Raw genomic sequence first — 26,762 nt, 5'->3', positions numbered from 1 at the left:
ACATTATCAGGTTCCTCCCCTGAAACTATATTTTTATTCCATCACATCTTATGTGCTTTGCTTGGAGCGTCGGTTTGTTTTTATTTTTGTTTTTGTTTGAATAAAATGGATCCTAGCATTCATTGTGTGGGAGAGAGACACGCTCCGCTGTTGCATATGGACAAATATGTCCTTAGGCTTTACTCATAGTATTCATGGCGAAGGTTGAATCTTCTTCGTTAAATTGTTATATCGTTGGAATCGGGAAATGCTACATGTAGTAATTCTAAAATGTCTTGAATAATTTGATACTTGGAAATTGTTGTGCTCATGTTTAAGCTCTTGCATCATATACTTTGCACCTATTAATGAAGAAATACATAGAGCTTGCTAAATTTGGTTTGCATAATTGGTCTCTCTAAGGTCTAGATAATTTCTAGTAAAGAGTTTGAACAACAAGGAAGACGGTGTAGAGTCTTATAATGTTTACAATATGTCTTTTATGTGAGTTTTGCTGCACCGGTTCATCCTTGTGTTTGTTTCAAATAACCTTGCTAGCCTAAGCCTTGTATCGAGAGGGAATACTTCTCATGCATTCAAAATCCTTGAGCCAACCACTATGCCATTTGTGTCCACCATACCTACCTACTACATGGTATTTCTCCGCCATTCCAAAGTAAATTGCTTGAGTGCTACCTTTAAAATTTCCATCATTCGCCTTTGCAATATATAGCTCATGGGACAAAATAGCCTTAAAAACTATTGTGGTATTGAATATGTACTTATGCACTTTATCTCTTATTAAGTTGCTTGTTGTGCGATAACCATGCTCCTGGGGACGCCATCAACTCTTTGTTGAATATCATGTGAGTTGCTATGCATGTCCGTCTTGTCTGAAGTAAGGGAGATTTACCACTCATTAAATGGTTAGAGCATGCATAATGTTAGAGAAGAACATTGGGCCGCTAACTAAAGCCATGAATCATGGTGGAAGTTTCAGTTTTGGACATATATCCTCAATCTCATATGAGAACATCAATTGTTGCTACATGCTTATGCATTAAAGAGGAGTCCATTATCTGTTGTCTATGTTGTCCTGGTATGGATGTCTAAGTTGAGAATAATGAAAAGCGAGAAATCCAAATGCGAGCTTTCTCCTTAGACCTTTGTACATGCGGCATAGAGGTACCCCTTTGTGACACTTGGTTAAAACATGTGTATTGCGATGATAATCCTGGTAATCCGAGCTAATTAGGACAAGGTGCGGGCACTACTAGTATACTATGCATGAGGCTTGCAACTTGTAAGATATAATTTACATGATACATATGCTTTATTACTACCGTTGACAAAATTGTTTCATGTTTTCAAAATAAAAGCTCTACCACAAATATAGCAATCGATGCTTTCCTCTTTGAAGGACCTTTCTTTTACTTTTGTGTTGAGTCAGTTCACCTATCCCTCTCCACCTCAAGAAGCAAACACTTGTGTGAACTGTGCATTGATTCCTACATACTTGCATATTGCACTTGTTATATTACTCTATGTTGACAATATCCATGAGATACACATGTTACAAGTTGAAAGCAACCGCTGAAACTTAATCTTCCTTTGTGTTGCTTCAATACCTTTACTATGAATTTATTGCTTTATGAGTTAACTCTTATGCAAGACTTATTGATGCTTGTCTTGAAAGTACTATTCATGAAAAGTCTTTGCTTTATGATTCATTTGTTTACTCATGTCATTACCATTGTTTTGATCGCTGCATTCATTACATATGCTTACAATAGTATGATCAAGGTTATGATGGCATGTCACTCCAGAAATTATCTTTGTTATCGTTTACCTGCTCGGGACGAGCAGGAACTAAGCTTGGGGATGCTTGATACGTCTCAAACGTATCTATAATTTCTTATGTTCCATGCTACATTATTGATGATATCTACATGTTTTATGCATACTTTATGTCATATTTATGCGTTTTCCGGAACTAACCTATTGACGAGATGCCGAAGGGCCAGTTCCTGTTTTCTGCTGTTTTTGGTTCCGAAATCCTAGTAAGGAAATATTCTCGGAATCGGACGAAATCAATGCCCGAGCATCCTATTTTTCCACGAAGCTTCCAGAACACCCGAGAGCCACCAGAGGGGAGCCCTGGTGGGCCCAGATGATAGGGCGGCGCGGCCAGGGCCTGGGCCGCGCCCCCCTGTTGTGTCACCGCCTCGTCGACCTTCCGACTCCGCCTCTTCGCCTATATAAAGGTCCCTGACCTAAAACCTCGATACGGAAAAGCCACGGTACGAGAAACCTTCCAGAGCCGCCGCCATCGCGAAGCCAAGATCTGGGGGACAGGAGTCTCTGTTCCGCACGCCGCCGGGACGGGGAAGTGCCCCGGAAGGCTTCTCCATCAACACCACCGCCATCTTCATCACCGCTGCTGTCTCCCATGAGGAGGGAGTAGTTCTCCATCGAGGCTCGGGGCTGTACCGGTAGCTATGTGGTTCATCTCTCTCCTATGTACTTCAATACAATAATCTCATGAGCTGCCTTACATGATTGAGATTCATATGATGATGCTTGTAATCTAGATGTCATTATGCTAGTCAAGTGGGTTTTACTTATGTGATCTCCGGAGACTCCTTGTCCCACGTGTGTAAAGGTGACAGTGTGTGCACCGTGTGGGTCTCTTAGGCTATATTTCACAGAATACTTATTCACTGTTATGAATGGCATAGTGAAGTGCTTATTTATATCTCTTTAGGCCTTGTTTACTTGTCTGGTATTTTTGGGTTTGGGAGGGTAAAATACCGGCCCACGATCGAATCCCGAAAGTTACCCGATGGGCTGTTTACTTCTCTGGTTTTTTTGGGTAACATCCCGGCCCATCCCAGATCTTCCCGACCCGGTAAGCTGCACGCTCTGGTTTTCTCAGCCACGAGGTCGACCCCGTGTTTTCGGTCGTGAAAAGGGGAACAAAGCGACGGAGGCAACTCAACGGCGGCGACAGGCGGCGGGGAAAGGCGACGGCGGCGGCGGCGGGGAAAGAACTAGCAGATCAAGACGGCGCCGACGACGCTGACGAGATCCTCCTCCGGCGACTGGTCCCGGTGAGTCCTCGCGCCTCCTCCCCCTTTCCCCTCCTCTCTAGCTAGGGTTTATTGATGTTGCCTCCGTCCGCGACGGAGCTCCGGAAGCTTGCGGATCCGACAAGATGAGCTCCGCCGTTCGCTGGACCTGGACGGTGAACTCCGCCATCAGTATTTGTGGCCGCCAGTTTCGTAGTCCTAGTAGTATATGGGGGTTCGATGAAACATACTGGCATTAGTATACGATTGTTTGCGGTAGATGCAACACTTGTCGGCCATGAAGAAGTAGAAGTTCTAGGAGGCGCAGATCCAGGACTGGGTTCGGAATCAGTGGCCAGATTCTAGTAACATCGAATTAGTTTCATCGGGCAACTTGGTTTCCTCCATCGTCCCACGGTGCTGGGAAGGAAATTTCAGAGTTGGAGGAAGCTCTTGAATCATTGCATCCTCCTGTACCCCTGTGGCAAACGTGTTTTTCCTGTTAGTTCATCACACTGTAGAAAATTGCTATTGTGTAACCTTGTCAAGCTGGCATCCTGATCTGGTATACTGCAACACACTGATACTGAAAATGTAAAACTAGCTGGTTCAGGATTGTGCAATATGATGTTGAAGTAAAAGACTTCTGAACTATTATGGTTTTGGAGAGAGAGAGGTAGAAGCTGTGCTGTTTTCTTGCTGAAAGTATGTCTGGTTAATTACTGCATCAGTTCTCTACATAACTAAGGTTTCTTGATCATTTATACTTTCCTGACATCCCTAAATTTACATACATGGTGCCAATTCTATATTGTGTGTGATTTAACTAAACTTCAGCTTATAGTTTAGTAACTAGGACATTGGCCATCTCACCCAAAAACATTCTCTGGTTGAATTATCTGCTGAATTGTGCATACCCCTGTAGCAATTTTCTGATATTATGATCCTATGCAGCATGGTAGTAGTTCATTTGCTATGAAGCTCCATGGTGATGGTCTGATATGCGCACGTTATCAAGAAATCATTACAGTAGATTAGTGATGGTCTGCTGTGCATATTATACACCTAGCAACAAATCATTTGGCCTGCAGCAAAGCGAGACTTCGTGAGTAGGAGTTTCCTCAGATATGATTCAATCATGTTGATTAAGTAGTTTCCTCAGACGACGAGGAGTTCATGTTCTTACTTTTACCAATATTGCACTATCACAAAAGCAACCTACAGCAAGGGGAACAACTTCTGAAAGTTAGCCATACCGGTGATGTGGTAGTTTCAGTCAGTAAAGCACACTTGGTTTTGCCTATACTGGCACTAAAGCACACTTGGTTTTGCCTATACTGGATTTATTCAAGATGAATTCAGATTTTGCATCTGCTCCATCTAGCTCCATGCTTGACCATTTTTGTATGATGCCTAGCGCTGTTAAGTTATGATGCCTGATGCTACTTTGTATTGTCTGGTTTGCATTTCCATTGCACGCTTCTAGAATTACTATTTCTTTTAGTTTGACCTTTTGCCACTGTGCTGGTGAGTGCATTCTAGCTCTGGAATGCAATCACTTGCTGGTGAGTACATCATGTTTCTCTACTGAGATTTCCTAGATATTATAAATTCATATTCCTTTCTTAATATCCAGAGAGATCACTAGGTCAGGTTTCACGTCACTAGAAACCATTTTCTGAACATCCTACTGTATTTGAAACAAAGCTAGAAAATACTATGATCGATATGTAGCATCATTTTATATGGGAGGCGCTCTAGCCTGCCGTGTTGGTCAATTCAATCATGTCTGAACTATGAACCTGACCACTAAAATTGTTTGCCATTTTTCAGTTTGAGTGCCCAAGGATGCAGCTGTGAGATTCAAATTTATAGTACTGTGCAAGAATAACCTGTCAAACTGATCAATTTTCTATTGTTTCGTAGCTTCTGTTACTTTTGACAATTACCTTAAATTATAAGGATGCTCCCTAGTTGCAGTTACTATACAATTGAACTATCTGTAAGCAATGTATCAATACTAAATTTTACCTCTGCGTGTATTTCTAGCTGGAGATCCTCTGGCGGCGGCGCGGTTTCCGGAGTTCGGCGGCAATGACTTCTAATGTTCTTCAAACTGCATGACACTGAGTTTATGGCGGTGGTTGCTCATCTGTTGGGTCGACATTTATTTGTGTGTTGGGTCGACATTTATTTATGTGTGTGTTCTTGTTCGAGAAGATTGCATAACATAATTGCATGACACCGAGTTTATGTTAAAGACGGGGTTTTTAATTTACTGATTGTCCATTATCACGTCTTGGTATGCAAAGATTGAGTTTTTATTATGTGATCTCAATCCTCTCATATCCCCTCTCATCCCAAAAAAATAAAGTAACTAGAGGTTGTGGGGGAGGGTGTGGGGAAATGAGGGGAAATTAGGGGAAAATTGGGGATTGGGTGAAAGGGGGGTTTCACCCAATCCCCTCTCATCCCCAAACCCCTAGGGGGTGAAAATACCCTAGGAGTAAACAAGGCCTTATGATTGCAATGTGTTTTGTATCACAATTTATCTGTGTGCTACTCTAGTGATGTTATTAAAGTAGTTTATTCCTCCTGCACGGCGTAATGGTGACAGTGTGTGCATCGTGTAGTACTTGGCATAGGCTATGATTGTGATCTCTTGTAGATTATGAAGTTAACTATTGCTATGATAGTATTGATGTGATCTATGCCTCCTTTCGTAGTGTGAAGGTGACAGTGTGCATGCTATGTTAGTACTTGGTTTGGTTATGTTGATCTGTTATGCACTCTAAGGTTATTTAAATATGAACATTGAATATTGTGGAGCTTGTTAACTCCGGCATTGAGGGTTCGTGTAATCCTACACAGTTAGTGGTGTTCATCATCCAACAAGAGGGTGTAGAGTCTAGCATCTATCTATTTATTCTGTTATGTGATCAATGTTGAGAGTGTCCACTAGTGAAAGTATGATCCCTAGGCCTTGTTCCTAAATACTGCTATCGCTGCTTGTTTACTATTTTACTGCTTGTTTACTTCCTGCAATATTACTACCATCAACTGCACGCCAGCAAGCACTTTTCTGGCGCCGTTACTACTGCTCATATTCATTCATACCACTTGTATTTCACTATCTCTTCGCCGAACTAGTGCACCTATTAGGTGTGTTGGGGACACAAGAGACTTCTTGCTTTGTGGTTGCAGGGTTGCATGAGAGGGATATCTTTGACCTCTTCCTCCCTGAGTTCGATAAACCTTGGGTGATCCACTTAAGGGAAACTTGCTGCTGTTCTACAAACCTCTGCTCTTGGAGGCCCAACACTGTCTACAAGAATAGAAGCACCCGTAGACATCATGCACCGTTCCCTTCCTGGAGGCGTCGCTTTTGGTGAGTCTGCATTTTAGGTGTTGTCTTGGTGGTGGATGTATTGCTCTTGCTAGGTGTGGGATGTTGTAGCGGGACTTTTGTTTCTTAGTTTTCTTTTCTCTTTTTTGGTTGTGTGCATCCGTCATGTGATTACGGTGTTGCGTTGTTGCTAAAGCTAGGTGTAATTGGTATCTTTCAATATTAATATATCCCTTTATCAAAAAAATGAGACGTGAGCTAATATTAAATCATTTGTGTGCCAATGATTAGTGCTTAACTAGGACAAATATTCGTGAAACACGCTGGTATCATCAGTTTACTGCAAATGATACAGTCTGTTTACAGAAACTTACCCTTGACCCTTGAGGCACCTAGGCACTCTCGACGTCTATGGCCGCCGGCAGATCACGTTCCAGTGCGAGGGCGCCGGCGGGTGCGGCCGAGGGCGCTGGCGATGGTGCCGGTGAGAGCGACCGAGGGCACCGGCGAAGGCCCGACCCCTTCTGGGTAGGGCGGCACCTTGCGTCACTGCGGCCGGTCCCCATTGGTGCGGACGAGAGATAGAGATGACGCGGGGAGAGGAGTGTTGATGGAAAGGAGGAACGCGTGCTCTGCCGGCGGTGAGGAGCTGAACGGCGACGGCTGCACAGATGCAGGACGAACGTTCCTGGTAGGGCTCGTCCTTGATCGATCAATAAAGACTTCTTAATCCCCTTCGTACCTACGTGCACGGAAGAAAACCAGGTTTGGTTTTCTGTTTTTTCAATTATTAGAAGGAAAAAACCAAACCGGTCTGATTTTAATTAATAGGTAATCTACTAATTTCATGATAAAATAAACAATTTTCTGTTTTTGGCATATAATGTGTTATGGCAAACGCACTGTAAAATTATAATGATACTAGGCAAAGACACGTTTCGGTGGTGTGTTACGACAAAGACCAAGAAATAACGGTGTGTTGTAGAAAAATTTCTCTCTCAACTGATCGCCTCGACTTTCTTCTTGTCCTTGTCCATATTCCTTCCATTGGGTTTTCCTTCCATCTATTGGAGGTTCTATAAAAACTATAGAGACCATTGATCTTTAACTTTGGTCGGATAGAAAAGTTGACGTGGATGTTAAGCCATAAAGATATCAAAAATATGAACCAAGCCTCCTCCACAAAATTTCACCTTGGATGTTAGTAGTATCTTTTTGTCCTTATTCCTTCCTAACTCATCATTTTGAGCATACCATATCTTTAAAAGAGGATTACATATCCGGGAGTCTACATTGGTTGATGGACGCAGACATATTTGTTGCAAGGGTTTTCTAAGGATCGAATAATAACTACCAAGGACAATTCTCAACCAAACACGCAGCAGGACTAATGGTTGCAACTCATTCCATACAAATCTTATTACTATGCCTCCAGTCATATTAGTTGAACAAAACCTGGCCTAAAATATCCAAGTGGATTCCCCTAGAGACGATAGAATCATGTGTATCCACACACAGTTAGCACCACCCAAGGTTCCAATATGTAATCACAATGATAACCAGCAAGAATTTGGAATTAGTTTTTTCTTGTTAGAAGTAATATTATTGCGAAATTTCACATTGCCCAACTCAAAGCACATACTTCTAGTAGGATTTTCTTTTATTTATTTGTACGTACACCCAAGTTAACCACTAATTCCCAGATATATTCAAGACAGAGATGTAAAATATGTTTTCACGCGGTGTAAATTAACATAGAAAAGTTTCGACATCCTTGTTACGATAGAACACTATATAAGTACAGAAGACATGTGGAAGTCGGAAATTCAATTCGGCTCCCGGGTGCATATGCTCCCTCTATAAAAAAATTATATTTTGAAATGTCGAAAAATTTTGACAAAAAATTCTACTTGTACATCTCCACAATATACGTACGTTCGTCAAGTTTCGCGAGGAACCAATATGTTTTGTGGTCTGTGTAAAAAAGAGAAAATTTATCTCCTGAAAAGCCTTATTTTCAGCATTGTATATTGTCTTTTTTACACACGTCACACGACAAGTCGGATTTTTATGAAATAACTTTGTGAGCATGTAGCACGTGAAGATGTACGTTTGAATTTTTCGTTTCAATTTTTTGAAATTACAAAATGTATGTAACATGCATTTCAAAATAAAGGGAGCATATGCTCCCATGTGCCAAAACACTGTGGAAGTATACAAATAACAGGACTGCAATTACATAAAGCTAGTTTCTAATCTTAAAGTAAATATTGAATTGGTGTACATTAAGTTTGACGAATACTTGGTTGAAAATTCAAGGATATCCTTGTCTGAGCTTCCTCCTTCCTGCCTGCTTAGACTTTTCCATCAGACATCATTTCATCTATATTCATATGTTCTTTCACCATGGATCAATTTCTCGCTGCACCTATCGATCTAAATATCTCACCCCTCTCTATACAACTTATGTGTGCGCACACCAATGCCCCACGCACTTTGCACGTATTTTGCAATAGTGGTCTGGTATGTCCATTTGAAGAACTCCAAGGAAAGGCACACCACATACAATTGCATGATAAAACAACCTTAATAGAATTTAATTGCGACTTTTATCCACATTTTAAATACGTTTGTCAATAAAAAAAACGAAAGAAAGTTGAACTTTTAAATGGCATATCGATGGCTTTGTGTGCGAGAACCGCAAGTTAGGAATACCAAGAAAAGAAACTAATTGGTATGTTTGCCCAAGTTAACCACTTTCTTGATATATTCGTGAGAGAGATCTAAACTAATTTTCACCCGGTGTAAATTAACATTCGAAAATTTTGGCATCATTGTAACAATATAACACTATATAAGTGTAAGAGAAATGAGCTAGTATATAAATAATAGGATCGCAATTACATAAGCAGTTTCTTATTTTGAAGTAAATACTGATTTCGTGTACATTCAAATTGACGAATACTTGGTAGAAAATTCAATGATATTCCCGTCTGAGCCTCCTCCTTCCTGTGTTGCCCGCTTGGCCATTTCCATCAACTTCATAGCATTTCTTCTATATTCATCTTTCCTTTCACCATCCATTACTTTCTTGATGCATCTATCGATCTCATCCCTCTTTAGCCAACCATTGTCACCACGATGTGTGCGCACACCAATGCTCCACGCACTTTCCATGTATTTTGCAATAGTGGGTTGGTCTGCCCAATGCGGAATTCCAACGAGAGGCACACCACATACAATTGCTTCTAGTGTCGAGTTCCATCCACAATGCGTAACAAAACAACCTAAATAGAATTTAACAGTGACTTTATCCACATTTTAAATATGTTTGTCTATAAAAAGAGAGGATATAACTTATGTGACTCCTTAAATAAGTTTTGAAATGTCATACCGATGGCTTTGTGTGCGAGAACCGCAAGTTGTGGACACCAAGAAACAATTATTCCTACCTTCTCGCACTTTGCCTTCAGTTCTTCAGACAACTTATGTGACTCCTTGGATCTCACAACCCATATGAAAGGCTTCCCGGAATCGCATAGACCATTCCCAAGCTCCTCTAACTGGGCAACATCATACTGGGAGAACGTTCCATAGGATACAAGCACAACCGAGTTAACGCTCTGCTTCTCCATCCAATCAATACACGACTCATCACCGCCGAAGAGGTTGAAACCATAAGATTTGTTGGATGGCAAGCGCTGGTCGTTGAGGTAGAACGATGGCAATGTCGGGCCTATCATCTTTGCTCTCCATGTTGACTCCATGTATTTTGCTTCCTGCTCGATCAACATATTCTACATGTCAATTTTCTTGTAGGAAATGAGAAAGTATAGGCATGTATCCTAATGATTGGAGCAAATTTATACGCTAGCTGCTTACAATATGGTTTCTACTAGTAGCTTCACAAACACGTCTATGTTTGGTGATATTGTTGGGTTGTGGACTTATGATCATGGTACGGTACATGTGTGTGTGCGCCATGCCTAGTTCCTAGCTCCTTCCCAAAATACTAGCCGTAGAAAACATGCAAGTTCCATGATTGATTGATGCAGGCAGTGTGCAGATTAAGTGATGGAGCAGACGAATTTCACTCACCATCGTTTCATTTTTTTGCAAACCAAATGAATTGCTGCCGAGTGTGACTCACCGTTGGCTCGATGTCGCTGAATGAGTTGACGAGCACGTCATCGGCATCCTCCAGCCCTTCGAACTGCCCGACCGAGACCTTAAGGAACATCGGCTCCGACTGCGGCACTGCGGCGAACGGCGGCACGTCCTCCGGCCCCAGCTCCACGCCCAACGCTCCTCTCGAGTTCAACTCGCGGCCGTCCGTCACCGGCAGCGCCAGCCGCCCTGCCCACAGCTCTCCGTAAATGATGTTCACTGCACACGGTTGGGAGAAGAACGCCGCGGTGGGCACGCCGGCCGCGCGCGCCACCCGCGCCGCCCACGCCAGGTGAGGGTCGTAAACCAGCACGCGTACGGGCCGCCCCTCACGCGCCTCCGACACGAGTAGCTCGCTCAGCGACTCAGACCCCACGGCCTCCAGCTGGGAAAGGTACTCCGCCATGTCCGGGGACGAAGCACTGCCGCCGGCGTCGAAGCCGTCGGAGATGGCGACCACGCGGAAGGGATCCCCCGGAGGCGGCGTGGTGGAGAGCACGTAGTGGCTGGTGACGAGGGTGGGGCGGAGGCCGTGGTACGCGAGCCGGCGGCCGAACTGGAGCATCGGATTGACGTGGCCCTGCGCCCCCGGCATCGCAAGCATTAGGACGCTCGCACCTCCATGACCGCCACCAGGGCCTACGCTCGAGCTGGCGTTGGCCGACGGCGTGCTCTCCATGTTTGGTTCTTTGGTGTTCCCGGTGGTGTTTGCTAAAGCCTCATTGGGTACATAGGCATCGAATGGCGCGTAAAGTTTCTCTTCGGAATCGTCAAAATTGTGATAGGTTTGCTTCGTGGTGGATTTATCGCTCCATGATGCAGCTGCTTCAAGTCGGGACCATACGCGCGCCTGGGAATCATTTCACGACAGGAACAGAGCAACCCATTCTGTCCGTAAAATTTGCAGGGGGTAACATTCCACGCACTACACCACGTTATAGAATTAGGGGCACTTCTCTTAGTGGTATTTGTCAAAGTGCGGCCAATAGTAGTCAATTTGTGACATTTTTCGGAAGTGCCCCTAATTTTATATCTACTGGGGCATTTCTTAAATGTCCCAATATGTGTATACCTATTAGGGCACTTCTCCTAATGTCCCAATAGATGTATATCTTTTGGGGCACTTCTAAGTGCCACAATTTATCATTACTCACTTAACAATTATATACAACCTGTAATTATAAACACGAATAAACACAACAGACCGTACTAACATTGCAGTTCATACATACTTACCCACATTGTATACTAGCGTTACTTAATAGTCCATACCGACATTGCACTTCATATTTAGCAATCCATATTGACCTCACATTGAAATCCATATTTTGAATTATTTAATAGTATTCCTCAGAAAAAATTAATAGTCCATAGTGACATTAGAGTTTAGTACACTTAATAGTCCATACAGATTTGGACATCGAAGACAAAAGTACGGAGCAGATGTTGATTTCATCGAAGACGATGCGATCTGATGGGGCATGCAAGACGATCGAACACATGTGTGCATGTGTGCAGTAGACTTTCGCAGTAAACATGACAAGGCAACAATGCGCAAGATCTCTCCTCCGGCGATGGACCATGGCCGGCGGTCGATGACGACAAACCTTTGGCTTTGATACCAATGTTAGAAAAATTAGTGAGGGAACAACGCGGGAGAGAACTAACACCATCACCATCAGCAGTAACTGTCCAAACGTTGCGGCAGGAGCACACTAGGCCCACCAAGCCCCGCCGAGCCCAAAGCCCATATGGCCCAATGCACCGCGCGGGCTTAACCCGGTGGCGGCTAGGGAGGGAAGGGGGATGGTGGTGACTGCGCTAGGGTTCGCGTTGCCTACCCATGGAAAACTACAGGGAGGGCCAAACCATTTTTCTTTCACACTCTTTACTCAGTGCCTTCCATATCTTCGCAATCATGCGGCTACGAAGTCGCCGTGAAGGGCCAGAGCTTTTCCCCACTATCCATGAACGTATGGGTGATCAGCTTTGCAGCGATAAATTTCCCATCTTATTTAATTAAGGCTAAAGCTACTTTTAAAAAAGACACAAAATGTTATATCATATACTTTAATATATATATATATAATACGGAGTATAATTGATTTTATAATATATATATATGTTGTTGTTTTCCCAATCGGTGTTTCTTGGCAGGAAAAGTTGACAAGTTCGATTTTTTGTTGTTGTTTTTTTTTTGACAAATTCGATTCGATTCCTATAAGTAACTCGTTTTGTTTTTTTACTGGTTTTTGCTATTCCCAATTGTTGCCCTAGACTCAAGTTTTGGTTAACACTACTTATCGCACGTCAAACATAGTCAAAGTTTTTGTTAACTACTATAAGCTATAACTAGGTGCACAAATTTTAACAAAAAAAATTCTCAATTGCCGTGTATTTGTTTAGGGGTCCAATTACTCATCTTTGTACGGAGAGGTATTTAGTCCAACCGAGCAGGCCCAATAGGCCCAGCTGGTCAACCCAACCTCTTTGTCTTTCTCTTATTTCTCTCTCTCCTGCCCTTCACGCACGCGACCTCCATTTCATTCTCCTCTTGCGCTTGCGATGCCGCCGCCACCACTGCGCGCCTGTCGTCGCCGTGCCGACCAATACTGGCCACAACCGCCACGCAATGAGCAAGCCACGCGGGGACGTAGCACGCCATGCCCACTTCCCCAACCACGGCCTCGCGATGGACACGCTGTGGCGGCCGCGCCCTCTTCGCCGAACCCTAGCTTCATTTGACACTAAGTAAAGAATAGTGGGTTCCTAAACAAGATGGTTTAATAATCTTCTAGTATTTGTAGGTTTAGTTGAGTATGAACACCTAAAGTGAATTACTACATAGGTTTCTATTATGGTTGATCATAATGGTGTGATACTAAAGAATGGTGATTAGGGTTGATTACATGCTATTACCAAGTTAGGGTTTGCCATTTCTTGTTGTATAATTTGAGTACATGAAATGACAATCTCATTTGCAATATGGACTTATATAACTCTAGTAGGGTATGAGCATGTATTTAAAAGGAAAACATCTATAAGTAGTTGCTAAGACAGATACCCTACATATGCTTCTAGGATTTTAGAGTTTCACGTGAAATTATGATGTTATAAGTTTATTCATAATGGAATTAGGGTTTCACACATTATAGAATTTGTATTTCCTATTTGTTATACATTCTTGAAGTGATAATTTGTTGAGAAAAGTTTAATTTAATAAATAACTTTATGTTATCACGATAAAATAAAATTACTTTTAGTGCTTTATTTATCTCCTAAATGATTTTTATTTATTTTATAAGTTTTACTAACTATTGAATTCTCTTGGAACTTAGAATAAAAGAAAAGGCATAATAATATATGTTTAATAAATGAAATTTAATTTTTCATGAAAATGTAATTTACACTTTAATGGATATAATTCTTTAATGAATATTTTGATATATCAATTGTACGGAGTATTTTTTTCTTATTTACTTTGAATTTGTTAAGATCTCTTTATTATGGATTTGAGCAAAAGTAATTTCCTAAAAGAATTGCTATAAAGGTTATTTGGGCTCTGGTCCACGTGGTAGCTGGGCACTTCGGCCCAAGAAGCCAGGTCCCGCTTAGTTGGGTCGGGTTAGACCCAGACCGACCCAACCCGTCTCACTCTCTGCTTCCTCTCCGGCGACACGCGACACGCACGCACGCAAGTTCTCCCATGGCGACGCCGCGCTGCCGCTTTTTCCCAGCCGCCACCGGCCTTCTGCGGCGTCGCTGCCTATCGGCCCTGCTCCGCCTCCTCCTGAACTCCAAAACCCCCCAGCTCGATTTGGCTTTGGTGGTCTCTCTCGTTCGCCCCCGACCCCGAAACCCTAGCCACTGCCGGCCTATTCGGCCATCGCCGGCCTTGGCGAGCATTGCCGTCGGTCTAGGTGGCGCCGCCACGGCCGTCTCCGTCCGCTCCCCTTCGCCGCTTCTTCACCTCTGTCGTTTGGCTGATGCGGTCTCGCCTCGGACCCCGCCCCGGCTTATTACCGCCGCCGCGCGTCCACGCGGCACTGGCCGGACTTCCGCCGCCCTTCAACTGTCGCGACGCCGCCACTAGCATCGACACGCCCCTGGCCAAACCAAGCTGTGGAATCGGCTTGGTTGCCAGCTCGGTGCTGCGCTCCGACTGCTGCTCCCCAATGGCGACCCCGCCTCCTCGTCGACCACGAGCCCCAGCTCGAGCTCCTGGTGGTTATGTGGTGTTAGTTGCTGCTGCGGTGGTGATGGGGTACTGCAGTACTGCTGCTCTGATGCTTACTTCAGCTGCGACCCCGACGTCGGCGGGACGGTGCCATAGGCGCAACCCCGGCGTCCTCTACCTTGCCTGCCTCCTCTACAGGGCACTGTGAGCTACTCCTCTCTTTCTCTAGGCCATAAATTTGGTGGTCATGAATTTGCGTGTGCTCGAACTGGTTGATGTATGTCAATGGGGATCATCATATGATGCAATGTGAACCTGCTGCTAACTTATAACTAATAATAATGCCTCCCTTTGGATGATTTGATCATCCCAAACATTGGTGTGGCCTGATTTTATATCCTGATGAAACTGAAGCGTAATAATGTTGTTAAATAGGTACTGTTTTAGTGGCTTATGGAATAGGTGTTACATACACCTCGCAGTATCTGGATGGGCTACATATACATTCAGGTTATACATTTTATGGTATTGATTTCCCTAGTGGTGATTTTGGTTGATTTAGAGTGCTTCTATGGGCTGTGTTACTGATCCTAGATTATTAGGTGATAGTCTGTTCATACATCATCATGGCCTGGGACATATTGATATATACTTGCTAGATCACCTATGGGCTTATAGTTATTGTAGCTTTGTTGTGGGCTTCAGATGATCCATTGATCATCTGATCACTTGCAGGGTTGGAAAATATATGTGGTTGTTGTGGTGTAAAGTGAATACTTTGCTAGCTCCCTGACACGGTTTGCTTGCTGGTAGTGTGCAAAGTGTTGATATGCATACTTTGAACAGATATGCTGCTTATACGTGGTTACTCTATTTGATGGTTGGCTTGTGGCCTTGCTTGCTTTTCTGGTTCTACTTAGTTGGCCTAGGAGTGATTTCCTGGATCCTAAGTATACTTCTACAGCTAGTGGATTTCGGTGAAGGGCTGTACTATATATTTTTGATAAGAACAGATGATGTACTTGATTCTTTGGCCCTGGCAGCATATTATTGAATTAATTAGGGCCACAGTTGCCGAGGTTGCATATATTCGAATTTGGAACATGGTGAAATGAGATATTTCAGAATCACTAGCATATCAGGCAAACACGATGTCTAATCATGTTGAAATGAGTTTGATGTAGAAGTGTTCAACTTTTAAGAAATGTGGACAACATAAATGGAGAAATTGTAAGAAATGTGGTAAAGGAGCTGTGGGAAAAGACCCTAGAGATGTGAAGTGAAAGAAGAGGAACATTAATAAATCTCAAGGTAAAAACAGTTTTAAATACCTGTAGTTTTGTAGTTTGCATCTTGTTTACACCCACTGGTTAATGTTTGAATTGTTTGGTTCATCTACAAATGTCACTGAACTGTATGGTAATTTAGGACAGCCATCTAGCAAACATGAAAAGGTATCCGTTCTATTATGCCTAGACAGCTACTTTCGTATCTCGCAATGCTGTTGCGATGCAAACTGGTATAATGACAAGTAATGACAAGTGTTCCATTCACTTCATGTAGTGTTTACTTGGCTAAAACATGCTTTCTTTTGTAGTAAAAATTCCATCTCCGTTTTGCTGACTCAAATTACTACTTCTTTCAAGGTACCATGCTGAATACTGAAGGCGATGCTGATCATTGATGCTGTACAGGAGCATATTCTTCTAGCTAGACAGGTTTGAAATTCTGAGAGCTTTCCCTGCAATGTCTTTTTAGCTGCTGTTTTTGCACTTCTGAGACGATGGATATTTCATTCATGTTTTTTAGGTTGGTGTGCCATCACTTGTTTGCTTTCTTAAATTCCTCTGGTTTGCAGCTTTCTTACACCCACTGAACTGTATGGTAATTTAGGACAGCCATCTACCAATGTAGAGTGAATAGCAATCACCAGCTGAACGTGCATTTGATATCTTTTACTTCGGTTTCATATGATAGAATATTGTAGAATCACAATTAGCTTATCCTGTTTTAAGTCTGCTGGTTTAACCATCGTTTTATTATAGATCTGTAGCCTATAGAGTGAAACGTGGTTAGCTTACTGTGTTGCTTTGAGCGTAATGTGTGGATGATGCATGGACCATGGTGCACCTCTTCTCAATTGTTCGTTAGACCCAGTGGCGGAGTTACAAACAAATACCTGGGCGGGCCTAGTCAAAGAAGAGAAAAGAAATCACGCTCTAGCTTATAATTTGGGAAAGAAAAAGTATAAACATGCTAGTGTGTTGTCTTTTCTGCAATCGAAGGGAGCTGCTCCATTAATGTTGTGCTCTCTAGCTGGTACTTGCATCATGATCATTCAGAGATCTTACCAGCTTACGTTAAATCCATCCTTGCATCATGCATGGAGACAGTTGTAGTACCAGTTAGTAGTTTTTTACTTCCACTAAATATTCCTGAGCCTGTAGAGGACGTGCAGTGAAGTTGCTCCAAGCTAGTATGGTGGTGACGTTAAGAGCTAATTTTACCGGGTGTTGAAGTCTTAGTCCAATGCAGCCAAAACGGTCAAACCTCCTCGGGTTTGATGGGATTTACTTATGCCGGAAACCATAGCTGGTGAGGGCCGCCAACTCTTGCCTTCTTGAGGCTAGCAAGACTGCCCCTGAAAGGAGACAGCCGGTACCGCAAATAGCACTTGGACGCAGCTTGCTTGGATCTGGAGTTGCCTTGGGTCTCAGTGTTGCCATTGGCATGGCCCTTGGTTTCTGATTTCAGTACCTGCGCTATTCCCGCCTGACGACTTTGATGGTTTCTTGAGATTGTTCTTATTATTTCTAGCGCAATAAGCCAGCAGGGATGTGTTGTGAACTCGTGATAAGGCTTGTGTTGCTACTCCTTTTTTCTGGTAGTACAATGAACTGCGCTTTTGCTGTTGTTCAAGTTTGTTTTTCTCCCCTGCCAACAACACATGCTGTTTTTAGTACAATATTCGTCTTCGTTTGCTGAATTAAATTACTACTTCTCTCAAGGTACACTGCTGAAGACTGGGATCAACTGAAGGTGATGCTGTCACATTGTGATTGTGTTTGAATTGGAAACATGGTGATGATGTTCACAGAGTACGTACATATGTTCATATTGTGTGCTTCTTGTATGCTGCCATTGGTTTTATCTGTTTATAATTCTTTTTGAGACTGCTCAAAGTACCACTAATTGGATTAATAAGGGGCATTTCTCGTAGTTCCACAAAATTGGTTTGAGGCATTTTTTAAGTGCCACAAATTAGGTTTTGGGGCATTTTGACAAGTGCCACAAATTTGGTTTTGGGGCACTTTTAGAAGTGCCACAAATTGGATTTAGTGGCACTTTGAGAAGTGCCCCTAATTGGATTTAGTGGCACTATGAGAAGTGCTCCTAATTGGATTTAGTGGCACTTTGAGAAGTCCCCTAATTAGATTTAGTTGCACTTTGAGAAGTGCCTCTAGGTAGTGCCCCAAATACCTTTAGAGACGCAAGTAAAGGTGGCACCTGAAAAAGTGCCCCTACAGCTAATTAGTGGCACTTTGGTTCAAATTAGGGGCATTTTTAAGTGCCACAACTCTTGTAATGTGATGTAGTGACAACAGGAACAGAATCCACTAACCCACTTGCGCGCAGAAGGATCTTGTCATTATGAGATAGTACAATTGATTCTTGAAGGCGGGCTTTTGGGTTAATGGTAGCCTCATGAAATTGAAGTAATCTAGCGAACCATGAGTTGTTGGGATTTTTTATTTTTATTTTTTATTTGTTTATGTTTGTGAATTACCCCGGCTTTTAACAATATATGGTTATATGTATTGATTGATATAGATACTGGGCTTATCCTAGTTATCCCGAGGCCGGGTGTAACCTCCTCTAAAATGTATCTTCGTGATACACTCCCTCTATTCATGAATACAAGGCCACATCATTTTTCATGTCAAACTTTGACTAATGACTTAGTTAACCAAATATAGTTATATATCATTCAAAAATATATCATTGAAACGTTCATTGAAATATGCATCCGATGATATAGTTTTAAATGACATCCAACTCATACTTGGTTAACCAAATTATTAGTCAAAGTTTGCCTTAAAAACCAAAGTGGCCTTTTATTTAAGAACGGATGAAGTACTATCTTTTGAGAAATATGAATTGAAAAAATGATGTATCAAGATGTGTTTTATTAGAAATTTTCACTGCAATTTTTCGTCTATTTAGCCATTTTTAAGGGTTTGTTCTCTATAAATGAGTTGTTCGTGTTTTTGGTTTCTAGTGTTAATCAATTCTACATTAATTTTGGAAATACTTATTCTTTGAACGAAGTGGTGTGAGAATGGAATGATTAGTTGTTAATCCACATTACAAGAAATAAATTTTGTTTCGGACAATCTCTAATGGGAACATGAAATTAAATACCTATATCAATTGGGAACCAAGAAGATGTGAAAATAATGTTAATACAATCAACAATATCTGAGAAATTTATAAATGTTTATGTCGGTTTCCTACATATATAGGTAAAGTTTTGTTGGAAATAAAAAAAATGTGTGGCATGTGTTGTGAAAGCAAATACTGTGATTGAAAGACTGTTATTAAGCACGCTCGTTTGTATGTTCTTTCTTCGAGAAACTTTGCAACGGATAACATACACACATATGTATGTTATAAAAAATAAAAAATAAAAAAATGTTTTTTAAAAGGTACATATTTTTACTTGTAATACTTCAAGAAACTATAACAAGGATATCCAAAAAAAAACTGCCCTTCATTTTACAAGAAATTCAGAAATGTGGATAGTAGGAAGCACAATGGCTAAATTGAGGTCTTCAAGTTTACTAGAACCCTTAGTGTATTGTTTTACCTCGTTGAAAATTCAACTATTTTTTTTCAAATATCTTGAATGAAACAGGACGAACTAAGTAGCAGCGGCGGGAGGCTCGGTGGTGGATATGTTGGCCATCTGCACTCCAATTTTGGCTTTATCCCGTTCAATTTTGCTCTAATATATAAGAGCACGTGTGCCCCATTCGTTGATTTGTCCGTATCAACTCCGATTTATAAAAAATAATCAGGTTTAGGCTTAAGATCATGGATTTTCTTAGCAATATATGACATTACAGTATTGTCCAATTCCCTAACCAAACAAAAATGTAACCATTTTATTCTAACTATTTCTCAAAACCATAACATATGAATGAGATGCTTCCATTACACTGGGATGGAACCATCCATTCAATTCCGTTCCACATCATTCAAAAAGTAAACACACCCTTAGACATTTTGGAGGTTTGAATTTTTGTATTGTTCATTATATTAGATGTCCAATTTTTTCAATTTTGTGTACCCCGAATATACGGAACATTTTCGTCTACTTCTAAGATTATTTTCAGATGTTTCAAAACTTTGATGTGCCATATTTGAATTTTTCATAAAACAAGCTTGATGGAGATCATCCTCCAAAACTTCACACCCTGCACTAAAGATGGTCGTTAAAAAACCTCACTTCTCTTGGGATCCGTTATGTACTCAAAGCTATTGTTCAATATTCACCAGATAAATGCCAAACTTGGGTTTTTATGGACACTTTAAGAAAATACATGTTTATTTGAAGAACAACTTTTTTTGCTTTCTTTTTGTATAATTCTACTGTTTTCTTGCTTCTGGCACAAAAATGAAATCATTACTAATAGTAATTCATATACCGGTAGATTGCTTTATTCTAAAAAAAAAAGTGATACCAAGACCTCTGCTTCGACTGATGCATATAGTCTTCTCGTGGTTTTTAAATTTTGCCCACTATTGTTTTCAGTTATGTTAGTAGATAAAAAAAAGTACTTATAGACATCTTATCGTGCCATTTGATCATAGCATAACTCGTGACGATGCAAAAAAATTACTCCATCAGCATGTCCATACAGAAGGTGCTGATTCTCATAACTGCATGATAACCTACCGTTCTTGCCAGTTGCCACCAGCTATAGAAAGCACAAATTAATTTAACTTGATAAATATTTTACTGCAAATTCAGCAATATTCTTGTCGGAGCACCCTCCCTCTTGCATTGCCTCCTTGGCCATCTTCATGAATTTTCTAGCGTTTGTATGGTACTCCTCCTTCCTTTCTCCACTCATCACCTCTTTGATGCAGCCATCCACTTCCTCCCTCGTAACCAAGTCATTCTCATTGGTATGGATCCGCACGCCAATTTTCCAAGCGCTCTCCACATACCTTGCATTGGTTAGCTGGTCCGCCGACCGTGGCATTGCCACCATCGGCACGCCGGCAGCAATTGCTTCCGTCGTCGAATTCCATCCGCAGTGTGTCAAGAAACATCCTGCAGGGTACAAGAATCGTAAGATTATTCCCAGAATCTCCCACAGAATTAGTTACTGAAACTATATACTATAACCGACGATTTCATACCTATCGCTTTATGCGCCAAGACCTCGAGTTGGGAACACCAAGGTACAATTAAGCCCTTCTCCTTGCAGCTGTCTCGTACTTTTTCAGTCAACTTTTTTGCCTCGCTTGGCCTCACAACCCAGATAAATGGGTTGCCGGAGGCGCAGAGCCCATGTCCAAGCTCCTCAAGCTCGGCGGCGTCCATGCTATAGACCGTCCCATACGACGCAAGGACGACTGAGCCAGGTTGCTGCTGATCAAGCCATGCCATGCACGGCGCGTCGCTGCTAAAGAAGTTGACGCCGTAGGCTCTGTTCGACGGAAGGCGGCCGTCGTCAAGGAAGAAGGACGGCAGCGTTGGGCCGACCGTCTTGGCTCGCCATCTCGACTCCATGTACTGCGCCTCCTGTGGCTCGAGCTCGCGGAAGGAGTTGATGAGCACGGCGTCCACTTCCTCAAGGTCTTCGAACTGCCGAATCGACACGTCGAGGTACTTCGGGTACAGCTCCGGCGAGACCACGAACGGCGACAGGTCGTCCGGGCCAAGATCCACGCTCACCACGCCCCGGCGACGCAGCGCACTCCCGTCGGCGATCGGCAGCGGCGCGCGCCCCGCCCAGGCCTCGCCGTAGACGAGGTCCACGGCGCAGGACTGCGACATGAACGCGGCGGTGGGCAGGCCGGCGGCGCGCGCCACCCGGCCCGCCCACGGCATGTGCGGGTCGTACACCAGCACGGCCGGGGTTCTGCCGGCACACACCTCGGCGGCGATGACCTGCGCCAGCGTCTCGGAGCCCACGGCCTCAGCCTTGCTGCAGTACTCGACTGGGTCAGGGCAGGAGCCCATGCCGCCGGCGTCGAAGCCGTCGGAGATGGCCGCGACGCGGAAGGGGGCGCCGGGAGGCGGGCCGGTGGAGAGCACAAAGCGGGTGAGGACGATCGTGGGGTGGAGGCCGTGGTACGCGAGGCGGCGGCCGAACTCGAGCATCGGGTTCGTGTGGCCCTGCGCCGGCAGCGGCACCAGGAGGACGTGCGTACCGCCGGAGGAGCTGGCATGGATGTTTGCGGTCGCCATGTCTCTGCTTTTCTTGGCCTCCATCCAGTTCGGTGAGTGTACAAGTAATCCGAGATTGTTGGAGACTATATAGCAGCAGAGCAGGATTGTTGAAGAGTGGCGCGCAAGTACGAGCTTGGCTTTGCGAAGCTTCCATGAAGCAGAGCACAAGTACGAGCTGGCTTTGACTTGACTATTGTTACTGTTCAGGAATGCACGGTGTGCATCACAAGGATTCAGGGAAGAAGCTGCTCCGCAGACTCCGGCCATGCTCCTCCTGGTTGTGCATCGGCCGTCTAAATTGTTTGCACTTTAAAATCATATAAAAATATCGGTTTTGCTACGTGTTAGTCAACTGAGATTTTTTAAAATCTAAGTCACTTACAAAAAGGGATCTCCTCAGGTGACCCGCCTTAAGGCCCGACTCGCCGCGCCGCCGCCCGGACGTGCCCTCAGCCGCACCTTCCCCTCCGCTGCCGCGTCACCCGGAACCGCCGTGAGGTTTTCCTGGGAGCAGGAGATGGCGTCCTCCTCCTCCGTCTCGAGTTGGCGAGTTACGTACGCCCGTCGGCCGCTCGCCGGCGGCAATCAGAACAACCCCTTCCTTGACGGAGTGCTGATCGTCCACCACGCCAGGGGGCGCCTCCTCCTTCTCAATCGATCGGAACTCGTCGTCGACTCGAGAAGCCTCCGTGAGTAGGAATCGATCAATTTTGGTGGTCCGGTAGCCCTTCCTCGCCATGATGTCCGCATCCCGCTGAAGCCGCTGCCACCGGGTTCCCTCTTCGACTCAGAGTTCCACCAAATTCCAATGGGAAGGAAACCGCAGCAGCGCAATTCGTCCACAGCCTTCCCTGCTTCGATCAAGGAGCTCTTCTACGCGAAGGCTCCGAGCAGATCACCTACCCGATCGGGAATGGTGGCGCCGCCGCGGCCACGAGGCGGTCACGCCATTGATTCGGGAAGATGGAGTTCTCATGGCCTGCTCGGGGCCTCTCCTCATTCTATTTTGCAAGGAAGCTGAGTTGGGCTTGGGCCCAGAAGCTGTTGATTCCATGGCGGCCATTGATGGAGATGGGAACACGTGTTCAGATCCTCCACCATCCATCGTCCATGGCGGACACAGACAAGCGGGTCCCAGCAACCCTAGAGCTTATATACCACCCGGTGGAGGCGCCGCCTCTTGGTCAAACCTAGATCTCCTTCTTGAGCATTTCTGGTGCGATTCTAGGGTTAGCACCTCTCCACCTCGCTCCGCCGATTCGTTCGGCTGGTGGCGCCGGAGATCCTCGTTCTTTCGCTCAAGTCGCTGCCGCTCCTCCGATGGGTGACGGCGGAGGGAGATTTGGCGGCGGGAGAGGCCGCAACCAACCAAATCGCGGCCGCGGCCGCAACGTCTGGCAGCGTGATGAGACGCCGCAGACCTCCTCCAACAATCTGCGCGCCTCCAACTCCCACTCCCAGCAATCCAACGACCGTTGGGAAGCGGCGGCCTGGGATTCGGAGAGGCGCCGCCAGGAAGCTTCTTCTGCTGGTGGAGGTAAATCGGTTGCATCTCAAGGGCCCGGAGCCAATCCTCCTGTGGCTGCCGGTGACCCTGCTCCCTGTCTTCACTGCAACATAGTGGGACACTACACTGCTCGTTGTCCCACTATTCGTTGTGATCGATGTAAGAAACTTGGGCATATTGCTCAGATCTGTCAAAATGTGCTTCCTTGGGAGTGTGTTCCATCTATGTGTGGCTTTCAAGCACCTGGTAGGGGTTTCTTTTACATGCCTGATCAGAGCTCCTCCAAGCTGATCAAAGAGAGAGCTACCAGTGTGGTTATCACTATTATTGAGGGGAATGTAACCTCTCGGGAGATTGAACAATCCTTTAACATGATTTTCGGTGATAGTTGGAGATGCACTGCAAGGGCTATTGGTCCTAATCAATACACGATGAGATTCCCTACGCCTCGGGAGGTTGAAAGAGCTGTTTGTTATGGTGCTTCCATGAAACTGAAGACAGCTTGATGCTACTGTCGGTTTGTCGCCGTGGACGGCCTCGGTTGGAGCCAAGGCTCCGCTGCAAAAGGCTTGGGTGAAAATCAGTAATATCCCACTTGACAAGAGATGCGAGACAAATGTGTTCTATGCTGGTGGTCTTGTTGGTGTATCCCTGGACCTCGATGCTTCCACTCTGCACAAACCTGAATATGTTAAAGTGCTGATTGGTTGCAGAGACATTGACATGATTCCCTCAAATGCTGAAGGCTGCCTTGGTGATAATTTCTATGATTTCTACTATGAGGTGGATAAAATTGTTGTTGGCAAACTTTCTGGTGAAGCTAATACTGTTGTTGTTGGTAACTCGGGTGCTCCTTCCCCGAAAAGACAGAGGGTCGAACAAAGCAACATGGTCACTGAGGAAAACTCTGAGTCTCAGCTCGTCAGTAGCCAGACCGAGTCGGTGCAACAGTCTCACCACAGAGAGAGAATGATCATCACTGATGTCACTGAAGAAATCGACACTCAAGAGTCGTAGGATGACGGTACCGGGGGAGAACTCCTTATTGAAACCATAGCTCGTGAACATGTGGATGCTCAACGCGAAACTGGTACGTCTCCAAATAAATGGCTTGTTCCCTGCCCCATTCTTGACATGAATAAACATGTGATTTGTGAACCTGTTTCACCTATGGCTGCCCCTCTCTCTTCCTTATTGTTGCCTTATTCGCAAGCTCTTTCTGTTGTGACCTGGCCACCGCTCCCTGTGGTAACAAATGTCTCTGATTCGTCTTTTTCTCCCTTGGGAGACCATCCAGGTTACCTGGTCCAATCACCTGACGTCTCGCTGGAGGACAACGTGGAGGAGGCACAAGAGGAGTCGGACCCCAGAATGAACTGTCGCAGAGCTTCGGCGGACATGAATTCAAGCATCATGGAGAAAGTGGAGATTGTAGCCAGGAAAAGGAGTTTAGAAGGTAACACTGCGCCTACTCCCGATAATTCGAACTCTTTTTCTGTTCTATCCAATAGTGAGCTCATGTGTAGAGCACATAAAATGGGCGTTAATATACCTGATAATGATTTCGCGGCCATAGATATCCTTAGAGATTTGGAAGCATCTAGAAACGACTTAGCTGAGAAATGTATGTCGTCTAGAAAAAATGAGGACACTCTTTTTATTGAAAACAATGTGGGTAACTCGACTCCTCTCAATGGATTGGAATCCTTTATCTGATAATGAAGAACCATTTACTATTGTTAGAAATAAAGGGAGGAAAGCCTCGAGAAAGAAACCTGTAGTTGTCATATCTAGACCTAATACTAGGAGTCAAACCAGTGAGAACCTTTTGTCTGGCGACAAATCTGCCCCGATTCCTGGCAGGGTCGCTAGAAAACGCACTAAGCCAAGTCGTTTTAAATGAAAGGTGTTTTTTGGAATTGTAGAAGTGTTGGAAAAAAAGGAGTTGTGGCTTGTATCAAAGATATGTTATCTGATTATTCCTTGGATTTTATTGGCATTCAAGAAACTATGAAAAAGGACAATAATCTTAGTTTCTTTCGTAAGCTTGACCCTAATAACAATTTCTTTTGGAAGTGGGTCCCCTCCATCGGAAAATCTGGTGGCATTCTATGTGGTGTTAAAAATGAGTCTCTAGAGGTTAATGCTGTCAAGATAGGTAAATACATGCTGCAATTTGTCCTATGGGACAAAATTCATAAATACAATTGGGCTCTTGTTGTTGTCTATGGAGCTCCTCATGAAGAACATAAAATGGAATTCCTTACTGAGCTCTCTGCTTTCTCGTCATAGTATTCTTATTCCCTAAATCGTTGGAGGTGATTTTAATATTATAAAGCACAGTGGTGAGAAAAATAAAAACTTTGTACACTCTCATTCCATAGATATTTTCAATTCCGTCATTCACACTCTAGGGCTTCGCGAGATTTTTATGCATGGGGGTCAATACACTTGGTCTAATAAGGAAACTTCGCCAACCTTAGAAAAACTGGACCGTATTTTGATGTCGCCGGATTGGGAGGACATGTTTCCTCTAGTTTCGGTCAGAAAGCTGGTTAGAAAGATTTCTGACCATAATGCTTTACTCCTTGACACGGGCACTCATTCCTCCATTGCTAATAAGTCAAGAGAATTCAGGTTTGATATTTCATGGTTCAAGCATGCTGATTTTATGCCTCTGGTTGAGAAAATCTGGAACAAAAAAGTGTATAGTAATGATCCCATTGATATTATTAACATCAAGTTGAAGCGTTTTAAGAAATTCTTTAAAGGTTGGGGTTCAAGTCAATATGGTCACTCTAAGAAAAGGAAAAAACGATTTAAAAGTGGAGTTAGCCTATATTGAAGAGTTGGAAGAATCCTTAGAGCTGTCAAGTGATTTACATTTCCGAAAAACGTTGATCATGGTTGAGCTTATGGAAATTTATAAGGAAGAAGAGTTGATGTGGTACCAAAAGTCACATGAAAAATGGTTACTTGAGGGAGACTTGAATACTAGTTACTTTCATCGTGTGGCCAATGGTCGCAAGAGAAAAAATACTATGATTTCTTTT

The 26,762-nt window shown here is 43.8% G+C and overlaps 2 protein-coding genes and 2 long non-coding RNA genes across 4 annotated transcripts; 2 read left to right on the top strand and 2 right to left on the bottom strand.

Annotated features, from left to right (window-relative positions):
• Positions 1–3,050: 3,050 nt before the first annotated feature.
• LOC124675771 lies at positions 3,051–5,372 on the top strand. The gene is made up of 2 exons (XR_006993409.1): positions 3,051–3,089; positions 5,097–5,372. It is a non-coding gene; the product is annotated as an uncharacterized LOC124675771 (long non-coding RNA).
• Positions 5,373–9,334: 3,962 nt separating this feature from the next.
• LOC124673898 (UDP-glucosyltransferase UGT13248-like) lies at positions 9,335–11,254 on the bottom strand. Its single transcript, XM_047209948.1, has 3 exons — positions 10,544–11,254; positions 9,788–10,172; positions 9,335–9,680 (listed from the first exon to the last, which is right to left on the bottom strand). Exons 1-3 carry the CDS (start codon positions 11,237–11,239, stop codon positions 9,343–9,345), a joined length of 1,419 nt encoding a protein of 472 aa, XP_047065904.1. The 5' UTR covers positions 11,240–11,254; the 3' UTR covers positions 9,335–9,342.
• A 4,690-nt stretch (positions 11,255–15,944) lies between these two features.
• On the top strand, positions 15,945–17,870 carry LOC124673900. Its single transcript, XR_006992859.1, has 3 exons — positions 15,945–16,048; positions 16,384–16,455; positions 17,746–17,870. It is a non-coding gene; the product is annotated as an uncharacterized LOC124673900 (long non-coding RNA).
• Positions 17,871–20,589: 2,719 nt separating this feature from the next.
• Positions 20,590–22,238, bottom strand: LOC124673899 (UDP-glycosyltransferase 79-like). The gene is made up of 2 exons (XM_047209949.1): positions 21,167–22,238; positions 20,590–21,077 (listed from the first exon to the last, which is right to left on the bottom strand). Exons 1-2 carry the CDS (start codon positions 22,218–22,220, stop codon positions 20,740–20,742), a joined length of 1,392 nt encoding a protein of 463 aa, XP_047065905.1. The 5' UTR covers positions 22,221–22,238; the 3' UTR covers positions 20,590–20,739.
• Positions 22,239–26,762: the final 4,524 nt, after the last annotated feature.

The sequence above is a fragment of the Lolium rigidum genome, chromosome 7 (assembly GCF_022539505.1).
Source record: "Lolium rigidum isolate FL_2022 chromosome 7, APGP_CSIRO_Lrig_0.1, whole genome shotgun sequence".
NCBI classification, from domain to species: Eukaryota; Viridiplantae; Streptophyta; class Magnoliopsida; order Poales; family Poaceae; genus Lolium; species Lolium rigidum.
This window is presented reverse-complemented; position numbering and strand designations above follow the sequence as displayed.